This window comes from Rhineura floridana, chromosome 4 (assembly GCF_030035675.1).
Source record: "Rhineura floridana isolate rRhiFlo1 chromosome 4, rRhiFlo1.hap2, whole genome shotgun sequence".
NCBI classification, from domain to species: domain Eukaryota; kingdom Metazoa; phylum Chordata; class Lepidosauria; order Squamata; family Rhineuridae; genus Rhineura; species Rhineura floridana.
Window position 1 is genome coordinate 19,713,112 of NC_084483.1, and position 19,370 is coordinate 19,732,481.

Sequence of the window (19,370 nt, forward strand, 5' to 3'; positions counted from 1 at the left end):
TCAAAGATTATACTAATTATATTCTACGTTAACAGCAGTTTATGGAGATGGGAGATCACCTGCAGAATAGGACTGATCAGGTAGTGTACATAAAGTGCATGCTCTCTTTCTCTCAAGGCCTTCTCTCTCTCTAAGTGCAAAGACAGAGAAGGTCAATGAACAGAGAACTGGGAGACAGAGTAGATTTGAACAAGGAGGAGACCGCTGAAGTGGTAATCCGGCTCATAACAGCAGTAGCCTCTTCTGCAGGTGTTTTATTTTTTTTCTTCCTTTGGACTAATTCATTCTTAATTGAGAACTTAATTGAGAATAGTTGGGAACTGAAAAAGCAGGAAAGCTTGTATTTCTTTTCCAGATAATAAACTAGGAAGCAAAAGTGAAGAAGACTGAGTTAACTCTATCATCCAAAATTTTAGGTTTTTCATGTTGACTTGGTTGAAATTTTATTTTTTAAAGAACTTAATATTTATCTAAAAACTGAAATAATTGATAGTTCAAAAACCCATGTGCATGTTTTGTTAATGTTGTTTGTTGAAGAAAATGAAATTTATTAGTACAATTTAAAATTCTGTTTGGCACATCATGACAAAAATGTCTGGCACATTGCAGATTAATTGAACAGCTGGAGCTGGTTCATCTCCTGAATGACTTCACAAGTTCAGTCTGCTTTAGTACAAAAATGACCAAATTATCATCCCATTTTTGATTAAAGTTAATCTGAAAACAATTCAGAATAATTGCTTGAAGTGTGCCTACCTTCTAACGAAACCCACATCTCTGAATATGCATTAAGGTTATATTAAACAATAAAGTACTTCTGCTAAAAATGATTAAATAGAATCTTCCTCACTAGTGATTAAATTGTGATTTAAATCATAAAACTGAGTCCTTTGGAGAAGATGATTTAAATCTAATCAGCCCTAGTGGGTGTATGTGCAAAACATTATCTATTTCTCTGTTACAACAGAAATGCAGATATACCAGGGGTACAACTGTACTACCGATTTTGAATAGCAGTTATATTCTAAACATTCAAGTAATTTATTCACAAGATCAAATAAAATGTCTTTCTTTTCCAAAACACATTTATGCCAGAGAAACGGGAGTGAAATAACTTGAAATTCACTACTTTCAACATAAATATTTCCATTTACAGCCATTAGGGGGAAAAAGTATTGTAGTTCACATTTAGAATTCCCATGTGTACAGTTGCATTCTGAGTTTGCCAAGATGACAAAGTGCCCCACAACTGCATTCTACTTACTTTTCAAAATAGGAGTTGAAAAAATTAGCTTTGGGACTAACAGCAGCTGAGGCATGTGTGTGGAATTATACTGGGTAAAAGAGAGGGAGTGTTAAATTCTTCTGCCCCAGTGTCACTCAAATCAAATGTAAAGCTCTCTAAGCTGGATTTAAAGCAAAAATAAAAACACTGTGAGATCCCCTCCCAAATCTCCTGTATCATATGTTGTCAGAGCTTACATCACAGCTGAGCTTTAGTAATTCTTTCTCCTGTCACAACTTTGTCCTGGATTAGGTGAATGAACGTGTGTCCCCAGAACACACACACATCTTTGATTAGAAGTAAAATCTAGAGATTAAGGGGTTACAACCAAAAAAGGCTTCAGCCAAAGCACCCCTCATTTTATAAACATTTCATTAAACATGTGTCTCCTTCCCATGTGTATGTTTGTGGGGGCGGGAGGGATTGTCATTATTTAATCCATTAGGGAGTGAAAAGCCATATTTCAAGTCCCTTCTCAGATTCAGTGGAAGCTGATTTTGAACTGCAACTAAATTTGAGTTGCAATAAAAGAAATTTTACAGTTCGTTGCGAACTACACTTTTTTGTACCTGAGTGAAGTTGACTGTGAAAATGGCATGGGATCTACTACTGACATCATTCATTCCAGTTGCAGCAGTGGTCCGATTTATATTTCCTGCTTCCATAAGTTCTTCTACATCACTATAATTTTGTACCAAGTGTTTAGACAAGTCTGATAAAGACACAAACACAAGCAAATATGATTACTAGGATTGCAACCTTTCACTAATTAATTATGTATAATAGACTGAAGAGGCATCCCCAATTCATCGGGCAATTTTTTTAAAAGGTAAATAACTTTAATAACTATTTATAAAATACTGCTGATTGTAGACACAATCTTAGAAGAGACAGCCTCACACAGTTGGTAATGCCCCTTCTAAATTGGCACCTAGTGCAACATATACAGGGACTGTTAAAAAACAAAGGGTTGAATCCAGACATGGCCATCCGCAAACAAAAAGACCCTCCTTCTAGTCCAAGAAGATATTCTGAGCCAGTGAAGGCTCCTGCTGGGATAAAAGAGCGGGAGACAATTTTTGCTTATTCCCCAGCAGCAGACAGTGTGGTGGTGCAGCACCACTCACCTGACCTCTGGTTGGTCGCTGTTCCTTACCAGGAGGTAGAATGGGCGACAAAGTCGCACAGTGCAAATGCACCAGCGAGAGCACTTAATTCACTCCACCAGTGCATTTGCACTGCACTGACCTCATCACCATCTTAGCCCGCTACCTCTCAGTAAACAGCAGTAATGCAACCAACTGGAGGTCAGGGGAATGGCACTGCCCCACCCACTACTGCTGTTCCCCCTTCCCCCTCCAATAAGATTTTCAAGGGAAAAGAGAAATCTGAGAAAATCACCTCTCCCCTTCTTCAACTCAGGGAATATGATGTCATGTCAGCAGAATTCCATTCTCTACTAGTGTGAATCCAACCCAAAGGACAGCCCTAATGATTTTTAAGTTTAATAAAACTTAGGAATGTTCTTGAGACAAAGAGATCAGGTTCTTTTTACTGTTGCACAATTGTGGAGGAGCTAGATGATAAACCTGAATTGACTATATTTATTTTAACAGAAGACAGACTGCTAGGCATGTTAAACATAAAGAATGTCAACCTGAAGCGAAATTTGCAGTCTTCCTAAACATTTTGTACTCTCAGGACACTAAGGCATAAATTGGAAGGGGATGGATTAAGATAATTAAATTCTAATAAGTACTCTTCCATCACAAGTGCCTTTGATTTATAAGTCAGGCCCATCATTAGTCTCAAATCAATTAGTAGGACATCACACACTAGAAGAAATCTTTAAAATTTTCATTGTGACTGGGGACAAACTGCACACAATTTAGCAGACCCAGAGACTTTTATAATTTCATTTACACAGGCTTTCAATTTACAATGAAGACAAATTTATTCAATTAAACATACAACTGGATATCCAATAAATATAATCATCAGATTCTGTAAATCTTACCTTCAACATAAGGACCTTCTTTTGGATGCTCACGAATTCTTAAATTGTTTGTTTTTGAAGACTTGCGCCTCAATAAATCTCTAACACGCTCATTGTATATTTCCAGGTAACTGAAAAAAAAACTTTAATCAGAAGATTGTCCCAAGTTTAAAAGCCAACATATTAAAATTAATCTTATGTAAATACCATCTTCTTATATGCTAATAAGAACATAGAAAGAGCCTACCTGGATGAGACCAAATACCCATCTAGGCCAGCATCCTGTTCTCACAGTGGCCAATCAGACTCCCATGGGAAGCCTGCAAGCAGGATTTGAGTGCAGCAGCACGCTACCTACTTGTGATTCCCAGCAACTAGTATTTATAGCCTTATCGTTCAATAATTTGTCTAATGATCTTTTAAAGCCATCCAAGTTCGTGGCCATCACTATCTCTTGTGGGAGCAAATTCCATAGTTTAACCACGTGTTGTGTAAAGGAGTACTTTCTTTTGTCTGTCCTGAATCTTCCAACATTCAGTTTCATTTTGATGGCTTAAGTTCTAGTATTATGAGGGGGGGATTATTTCTCCACTTTCTCCACACCACACATAATTTTATGTACCTCTATGTCACTTCTTACTCGTTTTTTCTCTAAAAAATCCCAAACTTTGTAACTGTTCTTCACAGGAGAGTTCCTGAATCTGTTAGATCATCTTGGTTGTGCTTTTCTGAATCTTTTCCAGCTCTACAGTATCTTTTTTGAGGTGTGGCAATGAGAACTGGGCACAGTATTCCAAGAGCAGTCACCCCATAAGTATGCGTAATAGCATTATGATATTGGCAATTTTATTTTCAATCCCATTCCTAATGATTTCTATCATGGAATAATCCTTTTTCACAGCTGCCACACACTGGGCTGACATCTTCATTGAGCTGTCAAATTGGCTGTAGTCATGGATTAATAACTTTCAGTTGAACAGGTGGTCTTAAGGACTTCACACTAAATATTTGAGAGCCGGGTTGATCCAATTGACAGAGAGTTGAACGTAGTGAGTTCAAGTCTCACTTCAGTTATCAGATGACCTGACGAAGTCATTTTCCCTCTGCCTTAGCTTCTGTCGGGAGGATGAGCTGGGCTCCTGGGGGGTTGTCAGAAGAGGATTCAGATGGCTGGCAGAGGGAGGAGGGAGGAACTTACCCTCTGTGGAGCGAAGCCGAAACAGAGGACATGCCAGAGATAGGGTCGCCTAGCAACGGGGAGCCTGAGAGCCTTGAAGTTTTAGAATCCCCCCCAGACATTCCCAGGCCCTCCCTTCTCCGCAGCTCAGAGCAAGAGGGAGGGCTGATCACAGCAGAAAGGCGGAGAGATGGTTTACCCTCAGCCCCTCCTTTATCACCCATAGGGGAATCGGACACTTCAGAAGAGGAGGAGGTGATGCCTCCCCCCTCACCACGCACACGCAGACGGTTGAAAAGACAGGAGAGAAGGGGGGGAAGGCGGGCAGTACCTGAGGGGGAGTTAAGGAGGAGCGAAAGGTTGCGCGCCCGTTTAGCCCCTTCTTAAAGAACAGGCGGGAAGCAGCCCCTTGCTCTGTCAACTTTCTCCCAATGTCGCAGGACCTGTATCCCTGTATTGCTTCATGAGAAAGCGCAGTCTTTGTTGGACATTACTCTAATAAAACACGAATTAACTACAACCTCTGGTCTGGTTCCTGAGTCGCATCCTGGGCCTGACAGCTTCTCATCAGTAAAATGGGAATTTTAAGTACAAACACCACAAACATAAATTGTCTTGTAATCTAATAGTCTATAAATATTGGCTTGGACCCAGCGGTATCCTGCACAAGTGAACAGGCACTTCTGCTTGCTCAGGACAGTCCTGCTGAATTTTCCAGTTTCATTCATCCCACTGCAGTGCCCCCCCATGCTCCATCCCATGTTGTTTCCAAGGGCCCCTCAAACTTCTCCATCTTTTGGAGAGCAGTTCTATAACTATGGCCAAAACTAATCATAATTCACAGTGGCATATTATTTTAAAGAATATCACAGTGCAATGTAAAAATATGTTTTCTTTTTTGTTTGTTTAAACAGCTGAAAGCTATTTTTTTCCTTACTAAATAACATTTCTTTCACCACTGAGCTGCAAATAAAATACATCCCTGAAAAGGTCTAAGACTGCTAATACTTGGCACTTATATTGCATTTTCTCAGTACTCCAAGTACATTACATGCATTACATCATCCTTACAATCCTGTAGGGTAATCAATAATATTCCTCTGATTCTGCAGTTGGGGGGTGAGAAAGGGGCTTGCTTAAGGCAATCCAGTTAGGCTGTTTCGAGTCCAAAATATCTGGGCATTGCTCACATGACATTTCCCTCAACCAGTACCCATCCCCCCTTTTTTGTAGAGTGAATTTGGATTTTCCCGATCCTGGGAAAATCTGAAAAGAAAACTCCACCCTTCAGTTAAGGTGGCATCAGAAAGATCTATGCAATCTGAGGGAGGGGGGCTCAATTGAGAGGTTGTGTTTGTTTGCTTGTTTGTAGAATGGAAGGAAAAGGAGAAGTTTCTTTCTGCTTTCCCATCCTGAGGTGTGCCACCAGGGCAACCACAATCTTCGAGAATACCCTGGGGTAGACGACAGGCCAAAGGGCGTAGCCCTGTACTGGAAGTGGTCTTCCCCCACCGCGAACCTGAGGTAGCACCTGTGGGACGGAAAGATAGGTACATGGAGGTAGGCCTCCTTCAGGTCAATTGAAGTGAGGAAATCTCCCCTTCTCAAGGCTTCCTTGATTGAAAGTAAGGTGTCCATACGAAACTTGCCGTTCAGGTTTTTTAGGTCGAGTACCGTCCTGTACGAGCCATATTTTTTTGTGACAGTGAAGAAGAGTGAGTAATTTCCCAAAAATTTCTCCCCAGTCGGAACAGGTTCTATACCTGCAATTTGAAGTAGATGGGAAATGCTTGTAAGACTCTGTCCCTTTTGACTGGGGACACTGAAAGGGGAGATGGGATGAATCTCAATGGAGGGAGGGAAGTGAATTCCAACCTTAGGTTGTACCAGAGGGTGTGCAGTACCCATTGGTCTGATGACGTGTCCCTCCACCGGTGAGCAAAGCATTGAAGGTGGCCTCCCACCGGAGGGCTGCTGGCATCAGAATTGATGCTTATTTCCTCGCAACTGGAATCCAAATCCCGATCAGTTGAAGAAGTGTTGTTGGTGTCCTTTAGACTGGTTGTGTTGTCTGTTCCAGAAGGGGTGACTAGCCCTGGCATCATTTGCCCTTCCTGACATCCTGGAGCCTCGAAAGGACTGTGATGTCAGAGATGGGTGGAATGATCTCCAAAAGGATCTTCTGTCATCCTTTTTCCTTGAGGAAGGCATTGACTTTTTCTTATCCTTGGATTCCAAGATGCTGGCTAAGGAATCATCACCAAATAACTTGCCTCCTACATAGGGCTCTGAGGCGAGATTTGAGCAGGCTGTGGTGTCAGCTTCCCAGTGGCACAGCCATAGGGTTCATCAAGTGAAGACACCTGCCACCTTGCTGCAAACTGCATGGCATCCATGGATGAATCCGCCACGAGATCTTCAGCAGAGACTTGCAGGTTCGAGCCAGGTCCTGCTGCAGCAGGCCATCCAGCAGGTCTTCCAACCAAAGAAGGGAAGCTGTAGCAAACATCAAGGATGCTGCCATTGCCTGGATAGAAAACACACTAGCCTCATGGATCCTCCTGAGGCCCTGATCCAATTTGCGCTCTGTTGCATCTTTGAGGTGAGCATCCGAGTCCTTTGGGTTCAAGGATGGATTCAACAGATTTAATATGGAACCGTCTACGAGTGGGACTTTCACCCGCTGCCTGCATAGATACTTAAATGGAATAGAGATAACAAGCAAATCTCTGAAGTAGTCATATGGTTGAAAGATAATGTAATCCAGATTGCAGTCCTATATTTAATCTTTGTTCTGGTAGTTCTCTCTTCCTCCTCAATAAATATGCCCTAGGAATGTCTAGACTGAAATGACCATCCAATGAGCTGAGACAAGGACAAAAACAAGGCAAAGACAGACAAGACAAGACAACTTTTACTGAATATAGCCATACAACTGCTATGTACAAACTTACCTGACCTCTGTTCGAAAAGAGGCTTCATTCCATCTGGTTTTTTCATTTATTCGGTTGAATAAACCTTCACAAATCCGAGGTATTAAACCAGCATCTCCCTACAACAATTGAGAGTCATTGTAATACAGCAGTCACAGTCTCAAAAATCACTGAGAAAGAAAATATTCCAAGTCAAAGAAATGGAGTTCCACTCATGAAAATGGCACTCTCTGCTCCCCTTAATCTATCTCTGCACTCACCTGAGCCCCCTGAAAATCTGCTCCAGAGGGTTGGGGGACCTTCTGGAACAGTGTGGGAGGCAATGCAGAGTGCAGGAGGGAAACACTGGCAAAAAGCATGTTTCCCCTTCAGTTTATGGAAGGGCTCCTTTAATTTATGGAAAACTAGTGTGAAGTTGGTTTTCACAAAAGAACAGTTTATTCTTGTATCATAACAACACCAATTCAAAAAAATAGGTTTAGAAACAGAATAAGAGCATGTTACAATGAAACCACAGTCAACCATTTAGGGAGAGGGGTGGTGAGAAAAATATGCCTAACTTTTTCGTTGGAGTCATTGAGAATGAGTCCTTAACATTGTAAAATATTTACTGGACAAAAGATTTCACCCCAAAAACAAACATGTCCACACTACAAGTGTGGGGAAGGACAGAAAGAAAATAAATACTTTAGGGTGTTAACTCCTCCTTGAGAGTCCCTTCTTATAGTCTTCCTCCTGACTTTTAGATTTTCCTTCCTGTGGCAATCAAGGGAAAACTTTTCAACTGGTTGCTATATAAAGGGGTAAATAAGCGATTGGAACTAAATGTGGAAAGCAATTGGATTTTATTTACTGGTTACTGGACTGATTTTCCTGCCCAGAAACCCTAAAAAAGGCCTCATGCTGAGCTGCACACATTGGAAAAATTAGAAATTAGGGCTGAGTTACAGCCTAGGGAGCCAGCCAGCCAACTTACTACAGCAATGTTTCTATTCCTCTATGACTGTTTTTGTCCTTTGCCATAAAGTACTCAAGAAAAAGAAGAAAAAATAGCCATAAGATTGTGGGTATAGTGAGTGCTTTAAAAGAGTAAGGGGTAACTTAGGGTAGTTTTTTTTAGATCACTTTAAAGTTATCTCTTTATTTCATCCTTTAGCAGTAAGTACACAGTCCTGCTCTACTCATCATAATAACAGCAGAATAAACAAATTCTTACTTCTTACTGGAGGCAAACAAACATGCTTCTTTATTGCTGGCTGGGTAGAGAACACAACTGAAACTGAAATGCAGAGCAAAGGAAAGTCCAAGGGGTGGAGTCTAATTGTAGCCCATAATACAAAATTATAATATTTAACTCTTCAAGGGTCATGTACTATACAGGCGGGTTTTTTCAAATTCACTTAAGTAATTATAGGGAGATTGTGATCATGAAAAATCCACCCTTGGTGAGGGAAAGACCTGAGTGAGCAGACTTTTGGGGGCTCTTTCAGATAAGGCTTTTGTTGGGCACTTGTCCTGCCTTATACACTGAATTTTTTAGAGAATCTCATCCTTAAATTGCTCCGGTTCTTAAAACAAGCTGTCACACTTTAAACGGAGGCTGTCATCTGTCATGTTAAATTAAAAAGATAATTTCCTCAAAAAATCCAGGGGAGGAGAGAAGTCCAGCTCTAGAGAAGGCAGTGCACCCATCTGCCCCACACTGACTATAAGGCTGCTTCAGATCCAATCCTGAGACTGTAAGGCAGAATTTTTTTTAAAAAAATTAAGTGATCTGGCAAATAAGAATTCCATTCATCTCTTGGGAGTGTTTCATGTTGCTGTTTTCAATTTAGATTTTGAGATTAAGCTTTATGCCAGAAAGCCAGCATCTTTGGCTTCCCAGGTATATAATCTGGGGAAGCCACCATGTGATTGGAGCATGCCTTCAACCCCCTGTTCTACTCCTTCAGATGGCAGAGGTCTGACGTAGACACGCAGAGAGGGGATATTCGACAGCATACTCCCATTTGCCCATCAGCTGATGGGTCAATCGGAGCACACCTTCAATCCCCTCCACCCTTCTCCTTCAGACCATCTGAAGGAAAAGTCTGAGGGAGGGCATTTGAAGGATCACTTTCAACCAGCCATCAGCTGATGGGCCAATCAGAATGCACCTTCAATCCCTTCCGTGCTTCTCTTCACAGAGGAAGGTGCATTTGAAGGCATGCTCCTATCCAGGGCAGATCAGAGTGTGCCTTCAATACCTTCCATGTTTCAAAGCCCCACAGTTCACTTTGATGTCCTGAAAATCAAGGCTTCAAAAGGAAGCATCACCTAACATCACTAGGATGCCAGGTGGGCAACCTCACCCATCTGTCAACTTTGGCCTGCCAGCGGTTGGGGGAATGAAGGTCTGGCCCTCCAGCCAAAAAAGGTTCCCCATCTCTGACAAAGAAGAAAAACAAAGTAAAGTAAAATTCTGAAAAGCATGACATACAGCATTTCCCATCATAGTATAAGACTTTCCCGATCCAGTCTGTCCATATGCAAAAATACAAGCATTATAACCTTCAAAAGCAGATTTGAGGACATCATTGCCAAGGTTCTTAAATACCTGGAGAAACAGGAACAAGAGAGAGAAAGGAAGGCTAGCAATGTTTCAAAATATAACTGAAAACAGAACTTTTATTTTGTTATCTTCAGTAAAGTATCACAACATACTACAGGAACTGCTCACTTACTGAAGTGCTTACTAAAGATGATCAGTTCAAGTATTTATAAAAAAATAATTCTACACAGGTCCACACTAAGACATTTATAGTACCGCATAACATCTGTTTGGGAGGTATTTCCAAGTACTAAGTCCTTCTCCTACTCTTTTTATTTCCTGGAAAACCACCCTGAAGCTGTAAACACAAAAATATTGTAAACCAGCTATGCCTAAACCCAGCCTTCAAAGTTTATCACTCAGCAATCTGAATGCAACCCAGCAACCATACTCAATCTCTCATGAGTGAGTCTCAATTAACCTTGCACATGCCCCATGGATTTTTTCTTTTGAACAATGGACCCTGTTCCATACAGACCCTCTCAGGTGTTGGATGGAGCCCTCTTAGCAGTTCAATTGCCCTTAGATGTTCAGGGGTGGGGTGGCCCAAGAGAGTGCATTCTCTGTGGCAGTTCCTAAGTTGTGGAATTCCCTCCCCACAGAAGTGTGTCTGGCGTCATCATTATATAGTTTCAATCATATGCTGAAGACCCACCTATTTACCCAATAACTGAGGTATTTCCCTTTGATACCTGAGATATATATTTTCAGGACCCATGCTATTTCTTTAACTATAATTGGTTTTAAACTGTTTTTAATATTGAGTTCTAAATTGCTGCAACCTATCCTGGGATCTTAAACAGTGGATAATTAACAACAATAACATCACAAACTGTGTTTGCAACTCCTCTCAGTTTCAAAAAAGGCCTATCGTGATTTGGAGGGCTGCTGTTTGAAAAACAAAAGCCCAAAACTCCCTTGGGTGTGCAAAATGAATTGTGGAGTTCTTTGGATCCCTGTTTTTGCCTTCCCCCCTTGGACTACAAAAACAGGTGGGTTGATGTGCACATTGCAGACCATAGTGCATGGCTGTGGGTGGCTTTCGGCTTGGTGGATCACCGCAAGTCTGGCCTAAATCACCGTGGTCCAATCAACAATTTATTTGTGAAGAATATCAAACAAGAAAAGTATCCCATTACATGACTGCAATACGATGCAAAAGCATGCTTTCATCTTAAAAATAACAATAGGTAATAACTTTCAACAAAAAAAAGAAGACAGTACAAAGGGATACATAATAGCTTGTAGCAAGCACACTATCTGGTATCTCCTATGGGACTGAAAATACTTTCCTAGTTACTACACAATTCTACGTTCAGGAGGCTTATTATTTTCAAATATTTTTAAAGCAAAGACAAATAATTCTGAAGACAAACAAGAAGCAGAGAAAAAAGAATGGCTAAGAAGTCTAAAACAAAAGTAAAAATATTTCAAATGTCCAGGATTAAACAACTTTGCCAAGTTAGAAGATGTTGGTGCTCAGGTATACAGAGAAAGATACGTTATATGCCTCCTTTTGTATTCCTGCGTATCTTGTGGTTAAAAGGCCTATCTGGACACAATCAACCCAATCTATGCATGCTTACATGGAAATAACATTTATTCAGCGGGGTTCCCTTCCAAGTTAACTGTGGCCAGGACTGAAAAATCAGATCCAAAAGAACATAAACGTAGGTCATTTCTTCTTGGTCTGTCTGATGGGTTCTATATTAGAAATGTAAGACATCTATAATTGTTTTTCAGTTGAGCCCTGAGTTCTTGGAAGACTTTTTACTGAAGGTTGAGTAGTCTAAATATGAAGTTCAGGCCTTTTTGAATTGATAAAGTTGGCTACTCAGCTGGATCACAGGATGATGAAATGATCCAGGTATGTGTGATACCAACCTGCATGTTGTTCCGGAAGGCTTTGGTCAAACATGGGTTTATCTGAATTGCCTCCAAGTGTGCATGGTTAACATGCACTAAACACAGCTAATCTACAAAATATATTTCATAATAAAACTTCTGTATAAGCATTTTTATCAGCTTAATTGTTTAAAATCCCCTTCCAAGCACCTACAGCACTCCCAATGTGCACTTCTGTGTTACTGATCTACTTATAAGTAATTCTGGGAGCTTTTTTTGCAGGGTAAAATGCATTTTTATTTATATTTAAAGTACTTTGTCATTATGCTTTCATTCTCAAAGAGAATTATAGGTTTCTAGCTGCCTACCATTTCCTGAGATGCATAGTTTGGACTTTTAGCATCAGCTGAGAAGTAAGAGAAGTCATACGTAAATGTTTTAGTCCGTTCTCTTCCCATGTCTCCAGTTCCTCCCTCTGGTATCTAAAAAGAAGAAGAAAGTCTATTTCCGTATTACATACTGAGATAATAACTAAGTGCTCTTCAAACACCTCTTCTGAGAGCACAAGCGTATTACTGACAATATTTAAAACTCCTTTATTAGTCCAGCAAAAGTTATTTTAAGCATAAAATATAAAGACTTCCTGAGCATGGAAATGTTGGGAATTGAATATTTCTATTTATGTCATAGTTTAGAATACTATCTTAGCAGGGCTTAACGCTTACACCATTTTGTTGATAAAGCATTTTCTAACATGCTTAACATTACTGTTGTCACATAGTATATTCTGTTTAAGGTAAGTGCAAATCAGAGAGTGATGTTTAATGCTAGTCCTACTCTGAACAGATGCACTATTCAGTTGGATTCAGTTGACTATAACCCCAAAAGCGTATATAAGACACTGTCTGCATATCACAATCTAAAGATATCATCTTCAAAATTGACATGGGCTAAAAATGTATTGCTTCATAAAATTAACATCATAATGAATGGAGATAACACCAGTCAAGCTGGGTAGTTTTGACATTGTAATTAACTGTTTTACAGGTGCCAATCCCTAGGAAGCATGTACGCATTTATAAAAAGTACAAATGCACAACTTGCTTTCAATGCCTTTGTTTTCTTCTTGAAAATGTTAGGAGTTACTATATCTTAACAATATTTACAAGTATTTCAATAAGAATAATTTTCATGTAAACCTTTTAATGTGCTTGAATATAATATCTGAACCACATTAGGTACACTCTATTGAATTTTCTTCCAAGATATTTCAGTTAAAATGTTTTTGACTACTGGGGGGGAAATATGACATTAAAGCTCCAATCCTAACCCCTGGGCGGCAGCAGTGGAGCTTGATGGAGTGGCACAGCCCTGCTGCTCTCACCAAGCCAGGGCAGAGGATGGGGGGGGGCTGGAAAAAGGCTCCTTCACTTGCCAGCTCACAGGCTGGGCCTGCTGCTGTGACATGATGGCAGGAAGGGCAGCTCATGATCCAGCAGATCCTGTATTTGTCCAGCTCCACCCCTCCCCCCAAACACCCCATTTCAGGGGTTTCTGCTGGTTAGCGGCGGTAGCTTTCACCCACCCATTTCGGCAGGCACATTAAAGTGCTCCTTGCTGGCAAAGCTTCCAGGCGGGTGGAAGTTCACAAAGTTAGACAGGAGTGAGCCAAGGGAAACCACCACCCCATCCAGGCCCCTTCCAGCAGCACAATGGATCAGGAGTTTGGATTGCTCTGTTATACAGCATGTACAATTAACATGGCATACTTCTTTAGCTGTTTACTAAATAATTTAAAACATGATAAATCAGGCCTCAATCAATTTAGAGCACCAACAACATCTTTTGTACAGTTTTCTAATTCAATAATTTCCAGAAAACCTACATCACTATTTTGGGGTAAGGAGGCTTACCCATTCAGAGCCACTAATCATAAATTCTGACACTGTCATGTCATACCACAGTTTGCCAGGAAGGAATCAAAACAACAAAGTAAAACAAGAAAAAATATTTCCATGATGGCTGTAAACACTCACCTTCATATTTGTAATTGTTGTTTTATTTTTCTCCATTGAAATAATAAATTTAGCATCCGAATCCTTCTCCCTATAAAATAAACGTATCGTAGCACGTCAAGATTATTATGGAAAAAGACCTGATAATTGTTGTCAACAAATCAGTATTTTTCTTAATGTGTAAATATTGCCATAAATTCTAGATTCATTTTTCATTGTGGCCCTCTGCAATGTCCTCAGGTCTCCTGGGTGTCATTAACACTTTTCTTGCCATGGCTTCTAAGGAAAGATGGGTGTATACTTACTCAAGCTTTGGTTCTAACCTTAATGTTTTCCCTAATTGTTAAACTAGGCAGATAAGTCATATCTTCCAAAGGAAGACTTACATGGTACCGAAAGCCCCACAACACTAGGCAGTACGTCTGAAAGGGGAAAAAACTGTCTGTGTCTTTCCACTGGAAAATACAAAAAATAGCTTATCTTTTGTCAATTACAGCTAAAAACCTGTAAGGTAAGACTTGGTTGAGTTGAACTTGCCTATTAAATTGATGCAATGGTGATATGCTTTACAATATAGCGCAGGAGTGAAGCAAAGGCCAACCAATGGCTGCAACATTTTCTCTCCTCAGCAAAGAAGGCAGGTTAGAGATCTGGCTAAAACAGATGCAGACTTGGATCCAGAAACAGAAAGAAATTCATAGAAAAAAGGTTTCCCATACCCTCCTCCACACTGGAGCTGATTGCTGAACAATACTCCTTCAGAGCACTTTCCTAAACAAAGTGGGATGTGGTATTAAGGGCTGCTTATCCAGGAATTTGGCAGACACATCATTACAAAACATGCCTCTGCCTGATTTTGGGGGATTCCCCACTCTCCTATCAGCCCCCCATGTACCATTCCACATTTATTTATTTTATTACATTTATAGGCCAACTTTTTTCCATCATGGAACCCAAGGTGGCATATGATGTTCCGGTGCAGTCATCTATCCAATCACAGACTATACCTGCTTACCTTCAGCAAGGTGGTGGTCTCATGTGCATTCAGACCACTCTAGGACTCCATTGGCAAGGACAACTCCCCAATCCTTCAGAGAGGCATTCAGAGGACTGTAAGTACCTACTGCAGGGGTGGGGAGAGAAATATTTCTTTTGCGAATTTCCTTCCATTCACAGATCTTAGGATCCAAGCCAAAGAATGATGTCCAATTGCATTTATTGCATCCATAACTCTCTACATTTTGTCATTTTCAGTAAATTTATGTACAATTTCCATATATGTAGCTTGCCACCAACTTATTATACAGTCTCTATAAAGTCCTTCAGCAATTCTGAAGGAACTTTTCTAGGCAAGTATCTTTGCCTCAGTTGTGCTTCTATTCACTGAGTGAAAGAAGCTGAAGAAGAGCTGTCAAGTAAAACCTAGCAACTTCCTTTGCCATAAGTCTTTTTACTACAGTTTCACATGTATAGCACAGTGGGGAGGAGAGCCTGGTTGGGAGTTCAGAGTCTGTGAGTTCAAACCCCCACTTTTGTCTCCTGGGTGTCAAGGGCCAACTAAAGATCACCTCCACAGTGAGTAGCTCAGGGGTTATGTGCCCTGCCACCTGTGCAGCCGTGGGCAAGCTGCACAGTCCCAAGGAGCCCAGTTGCCCCCCAGCTGGCAGTTATGGACAAGGAAGGGGTGGCTTTGTGCAGCTGTGGCAAGCTGAGCAGGCCCTAGCCAGCTGGGGAGACCTAGCCTCAGAGGAAGGCAATGGTAAACCCCCTCTGAATACCGCTTACCATGAAAACTCTATTCATAGGGTAGCCATAAGTCGGGATCGACTTGAAGGCAGTCCATTTCCATTTTTTTCACATGTTGCACTGCGCTCCATAATCACAGGAAAACAACTTCTTGGCTTATAACCAACAATGACATGCAAATCCCTCAGGGATATTTCCTGGCAGCTCATATAATAAGGCAATGTCTTACAGCACAATCCCAACTACGTCTCCTCAAAAGTAAGTCCTACCGAACCAGAGGCAATAAAGCTAAAGCCAAACCATTCTAACTTATCTAGTAAAGAGAAAATAACTTCCCCTGCTAACACTGCATTACTAATAATGCTGTGAAGGCTAGCCATATGAGTGTTACTATATAAATCAGGAATAGATAAAAGATGATGGTTTTCCCACTCCCATCACTGAAAAATCAAGGGGCAGGATGGGGGTTGATAGTGACAAAGAATTTTGTAGTTCGTTGGACTGGGGGTCCTTGAGTAAAATTGAAGAAGCAGGCTTGCAGCAAAAAGGTGGGCCTTTATTGGATGACAAGTGTAGCTTGGTCAGTCTCTCCCTTAGTGAGGTGGAGAACTGCCCCCTTGGCACTGGTTGCCTGGGGTTTTTATACATTTCAGGACAAAAGGCTTTAGCATCTACCAATCAGGAGGTTACACATCAGTATGACACAGTATGACATAGACATTACAGTACAGCACAGGTATTGCACAGGTATTTGCATAGGCACTGTACTTTCTGCATCATGTTCTAGTGAACTTGCCAATGTTCAGTACTACACATAAAAGTTCATTTTCACACTGAGCTAAGCATCCCAGCTAATGCAATCTTTCCTACGTCTTCGAGATACTGAGATATTCAGCACAGCGTTCTATGTTATCTTTTTTAGAGTACATGTTGTTCCAAACAAACCAGCACAGTGAGAAAAAGACATCTCTAAAGAGAGAAAAAGGGTTCTGGCTAGTTACTAAACTTATTAAATGTTAAACTAAACTATTAAAATGTTATAAACCTTTGTAGCTTTATAAAAGAATATATTTTGCTTATTGTTTGTATATTTAAATTTCCCCAACAAAAGCAAACAGCCCATGGACTAGTAGGCAAGAGTCCACTCCACAATATATAAAATACACACTAATGAAAAGCAGTGAGATATAATAATGTAACATGTACAAAAAATATACAGTACACACAGGTGAAGGCAAAAAAAGGAGGAATGAGCAAGCAATCTGGTTGTCGCAGCTCATAGTTCACTGAGATGTTGAAGGGAACGTTAGAGAGTGCTCTGGTGGTTAAGAGATTTAATGGGGAGTGAAGATAACAGATAATGCCCCATACAACCCATATGCCCCAGTTTAAGAATTATTATAAAAAGGCAACAAATTATACTGCAGTGGGGAAGTATAATAAAGCCAGCTGCTTCACTGTGAACTTTGAACAAAAGTTTTATTTCTTACACACAAAAGTCAGACCATTTGTCTATTTAGCAGTTACCCTAAAATCAGGGCCGGTGCTATCATTAGGCCAACTAGGCAGCCGCCTAGGGCGCAAACCTCAGAGGGGCACAGTACTGACCTTTGAGCGGCACAGTTTTGTACAGATTAGTTTTTTTAACCCTTGTAAAAATGCAACTGACAATTTATATTTTTTATTTTAAGATAAATATCACAACAGTGCTATGGAATATAATTAATTATAAAGTCTTATAAAAAATTTCTATAGTTTTTTATTTATCCTTTTTACACTCGAGTGAGTAAGAACGTGTTTGTGCAATTTTAGGAATACTGACCATTTAGAAAACTATCAGACCTGGAGAGAACTTGAATTGCGCTTATTTACCAGCAGAAAATTAGGCAAGAAGAACAATATTGGCTACAAATCTTGGAACGCTTGATTGCTTTGGTCACAGTTCTTGGCATACAAACCTTGGCATTCCGTGGTACAACTGAAAAGTTGTACAGTGCTAGCAATGGAAATTTTTTGAAGTTTGTAGAATATCTAGCCCTTTTTGATCCTATCATGAATGAACATTTGTGCAGAGCTAAAGATCAAGAAACAATGGTTCACTACCTAGGAAAAGATATCCAAAATGAATTTATACAGCTTCTAGCAGGTGCTATAAAGCAGAAAATTTTAGCACATGCAAACTCAGGCAAATACTACTCAATTATTCTGGACTGCACACCTGATGTTAGTCATATTGAACAGATGACAATGATTGTATGTTATGCAGAAACTCTCTTGGACAGCTTGAGCAAATGGGATTACCAATTGAGAATCTGCATGGTCAAGGTTATGATAATGGGAGTAACATGAAAGGCAAAGAAAATGGCGTACAAAAGAGAGTCCTGGACATAAACCCATGTACCTTTTTCGTGCCCTGCAATGCACACTCTTTAAACTTGGTAGTCAATGATGCCGCTAAGTGTTGTCTGGAAGTAACTAGTTTCTTCAGTTTGGTTCAACAGATCTATAATTATTTATCTGCATTGACTCAGCATTGGCAAATTCTAACTAGCCATGTATCAGACTAAGGCATAACTGTTAAGCCATTGAGAGAAACAAGATGGGAGAGTCGGACTGATGCTTTGAAACCACTGAGATATCATCTTGGTAGTATATATGATGCTTTAATAGAGATCTTGGATGACACAAGCCTAAAAGGTTTATCTGGAAATACTTCCCAAATTGAAGCTAAGGCCCTTGCTGATGCAATTTGTAAGTTCAAGTTTGTGGTATCCCTTGTTACATGGTACAACAGCCTTTTTGAAGTCAATCTTACAAGCAAGCTACTACAAAATAAGGAAGCTGATTTAAATTCAGCTACAAGCCAATTGCAAGTGACCAAGAATTACCTTGTAGGCTGCAGGTGTGATGAGGGTTTTCAACAAGTTTTGACAGATGCTACTGAGATTGCAAAGGAGTTAGAAATACTACCAAACTTTGAGACAGAACAGGTTAGAACAAGAAGAAAGAAACAGCAGTTTGAGTATGAGGCCCAAGAGGCGCTGCAAGATCCAAAGCAGAAACTCAAAGTAGGTTTCTACTATGCTGTCTTAGACATGGCCATACCATCTGTTGAAGAGAGATTCCAACAGTTACAACAATATAATTCCCTATTTGGCTTCCTGTATGATATATACAGTATCAACAAAAAATCTACTGAAGTTGTGCAAGAATTTGGAAAAATCATTGATGCACAATGGAAACAAAGATATTGATGCTGAATATCTGTGCTGTGGACTTGTAGCAATAGCTTGAAGTCTTCCAAAGTCTATGCCACCACAAGGAGTACTTCTCTTCATACTACAACAAAAACTCCTGGATAATGTGCCTAATGTTTCTGTTGCTCTAAGGATCCTTCTCACACTTCCAGTGTCAGTGGCAAGTGGTGAATGCAGTTTCTCAAAGCTCAAACTTATAAAAACTTACATACGCTCAACAATGCTGCAAAAGAGACTAGTTGGCTTGAACATTGAACATGCCCAAGCATCAGCACTTGATCTGAAGGAATTGGTGACAAAATTTGCAAAGGAAAAGGCACGCAAAGTGATATTTTGATGTGCCTGAAATTGAAACTTTTAAGAGACTTAAATTTTAACATCACAATTCACAAGATTATTCAAAATGATTTGTGTGCTAAAACATTTTCTTTTGTATTTGAGAAAGATAATCAAAGATAGTTGTATTACTTATTATTGCAATTTAAAATAAATTTAGCAGTTTCAAGTTTTGTGCTTTTCATTTTTT

The 19,370-nt window shown here is 40.1% G+C and overlaps 1 protein-coding gene across 7 annotated transcripts in view; it reads right to left on the reverse strand.

Moving 5' to 3' along the window:
- The window catches only part of KIF16B (kinesin family member 16B), a 198,809-nt gene that overhangs the window by 170,089 nt on the left and 9,350 nt on the right, over positions 1-19,370 (reverse strand). For 5 of the 7 annotated variants that reach the window (XM_061622598.1, XM_061622596.1, XM_061622597.1 and 2 more), the window contains exons 2-7: positions 13,863-13,932; positions 12,195-12,308; positions 9,871-9,987; positions 7,413-7,510; positions 3,303-3,412; positions 1,855-1,997 (exon numbers count right to left, since the gene is read on the reverse strand). In XM_061622598.1, coding sequence (XP_061478582.1) covers positions 1,855-1,997; positions 3,303-3,412; positions 7,413-7,510; positions 9,871-9,987; positions 12,195-12,308; positions 13,863-13,932 — 652 coding nt within the window. Of the gene's footprint in view, positions 1-1,854; positions 1,998-3,302; positions 3,413-7,412; positions 7,511-9,870; positions 9,988-12,194; positions 12,328-13,862; positions 13,933-14,856; positions 14,965-19,370 lie in introns of all 7 variants that reach the window. The other 2 variants (XM_061622599.1, XM_061622600.1) reach the window with 2 other exon arrangements.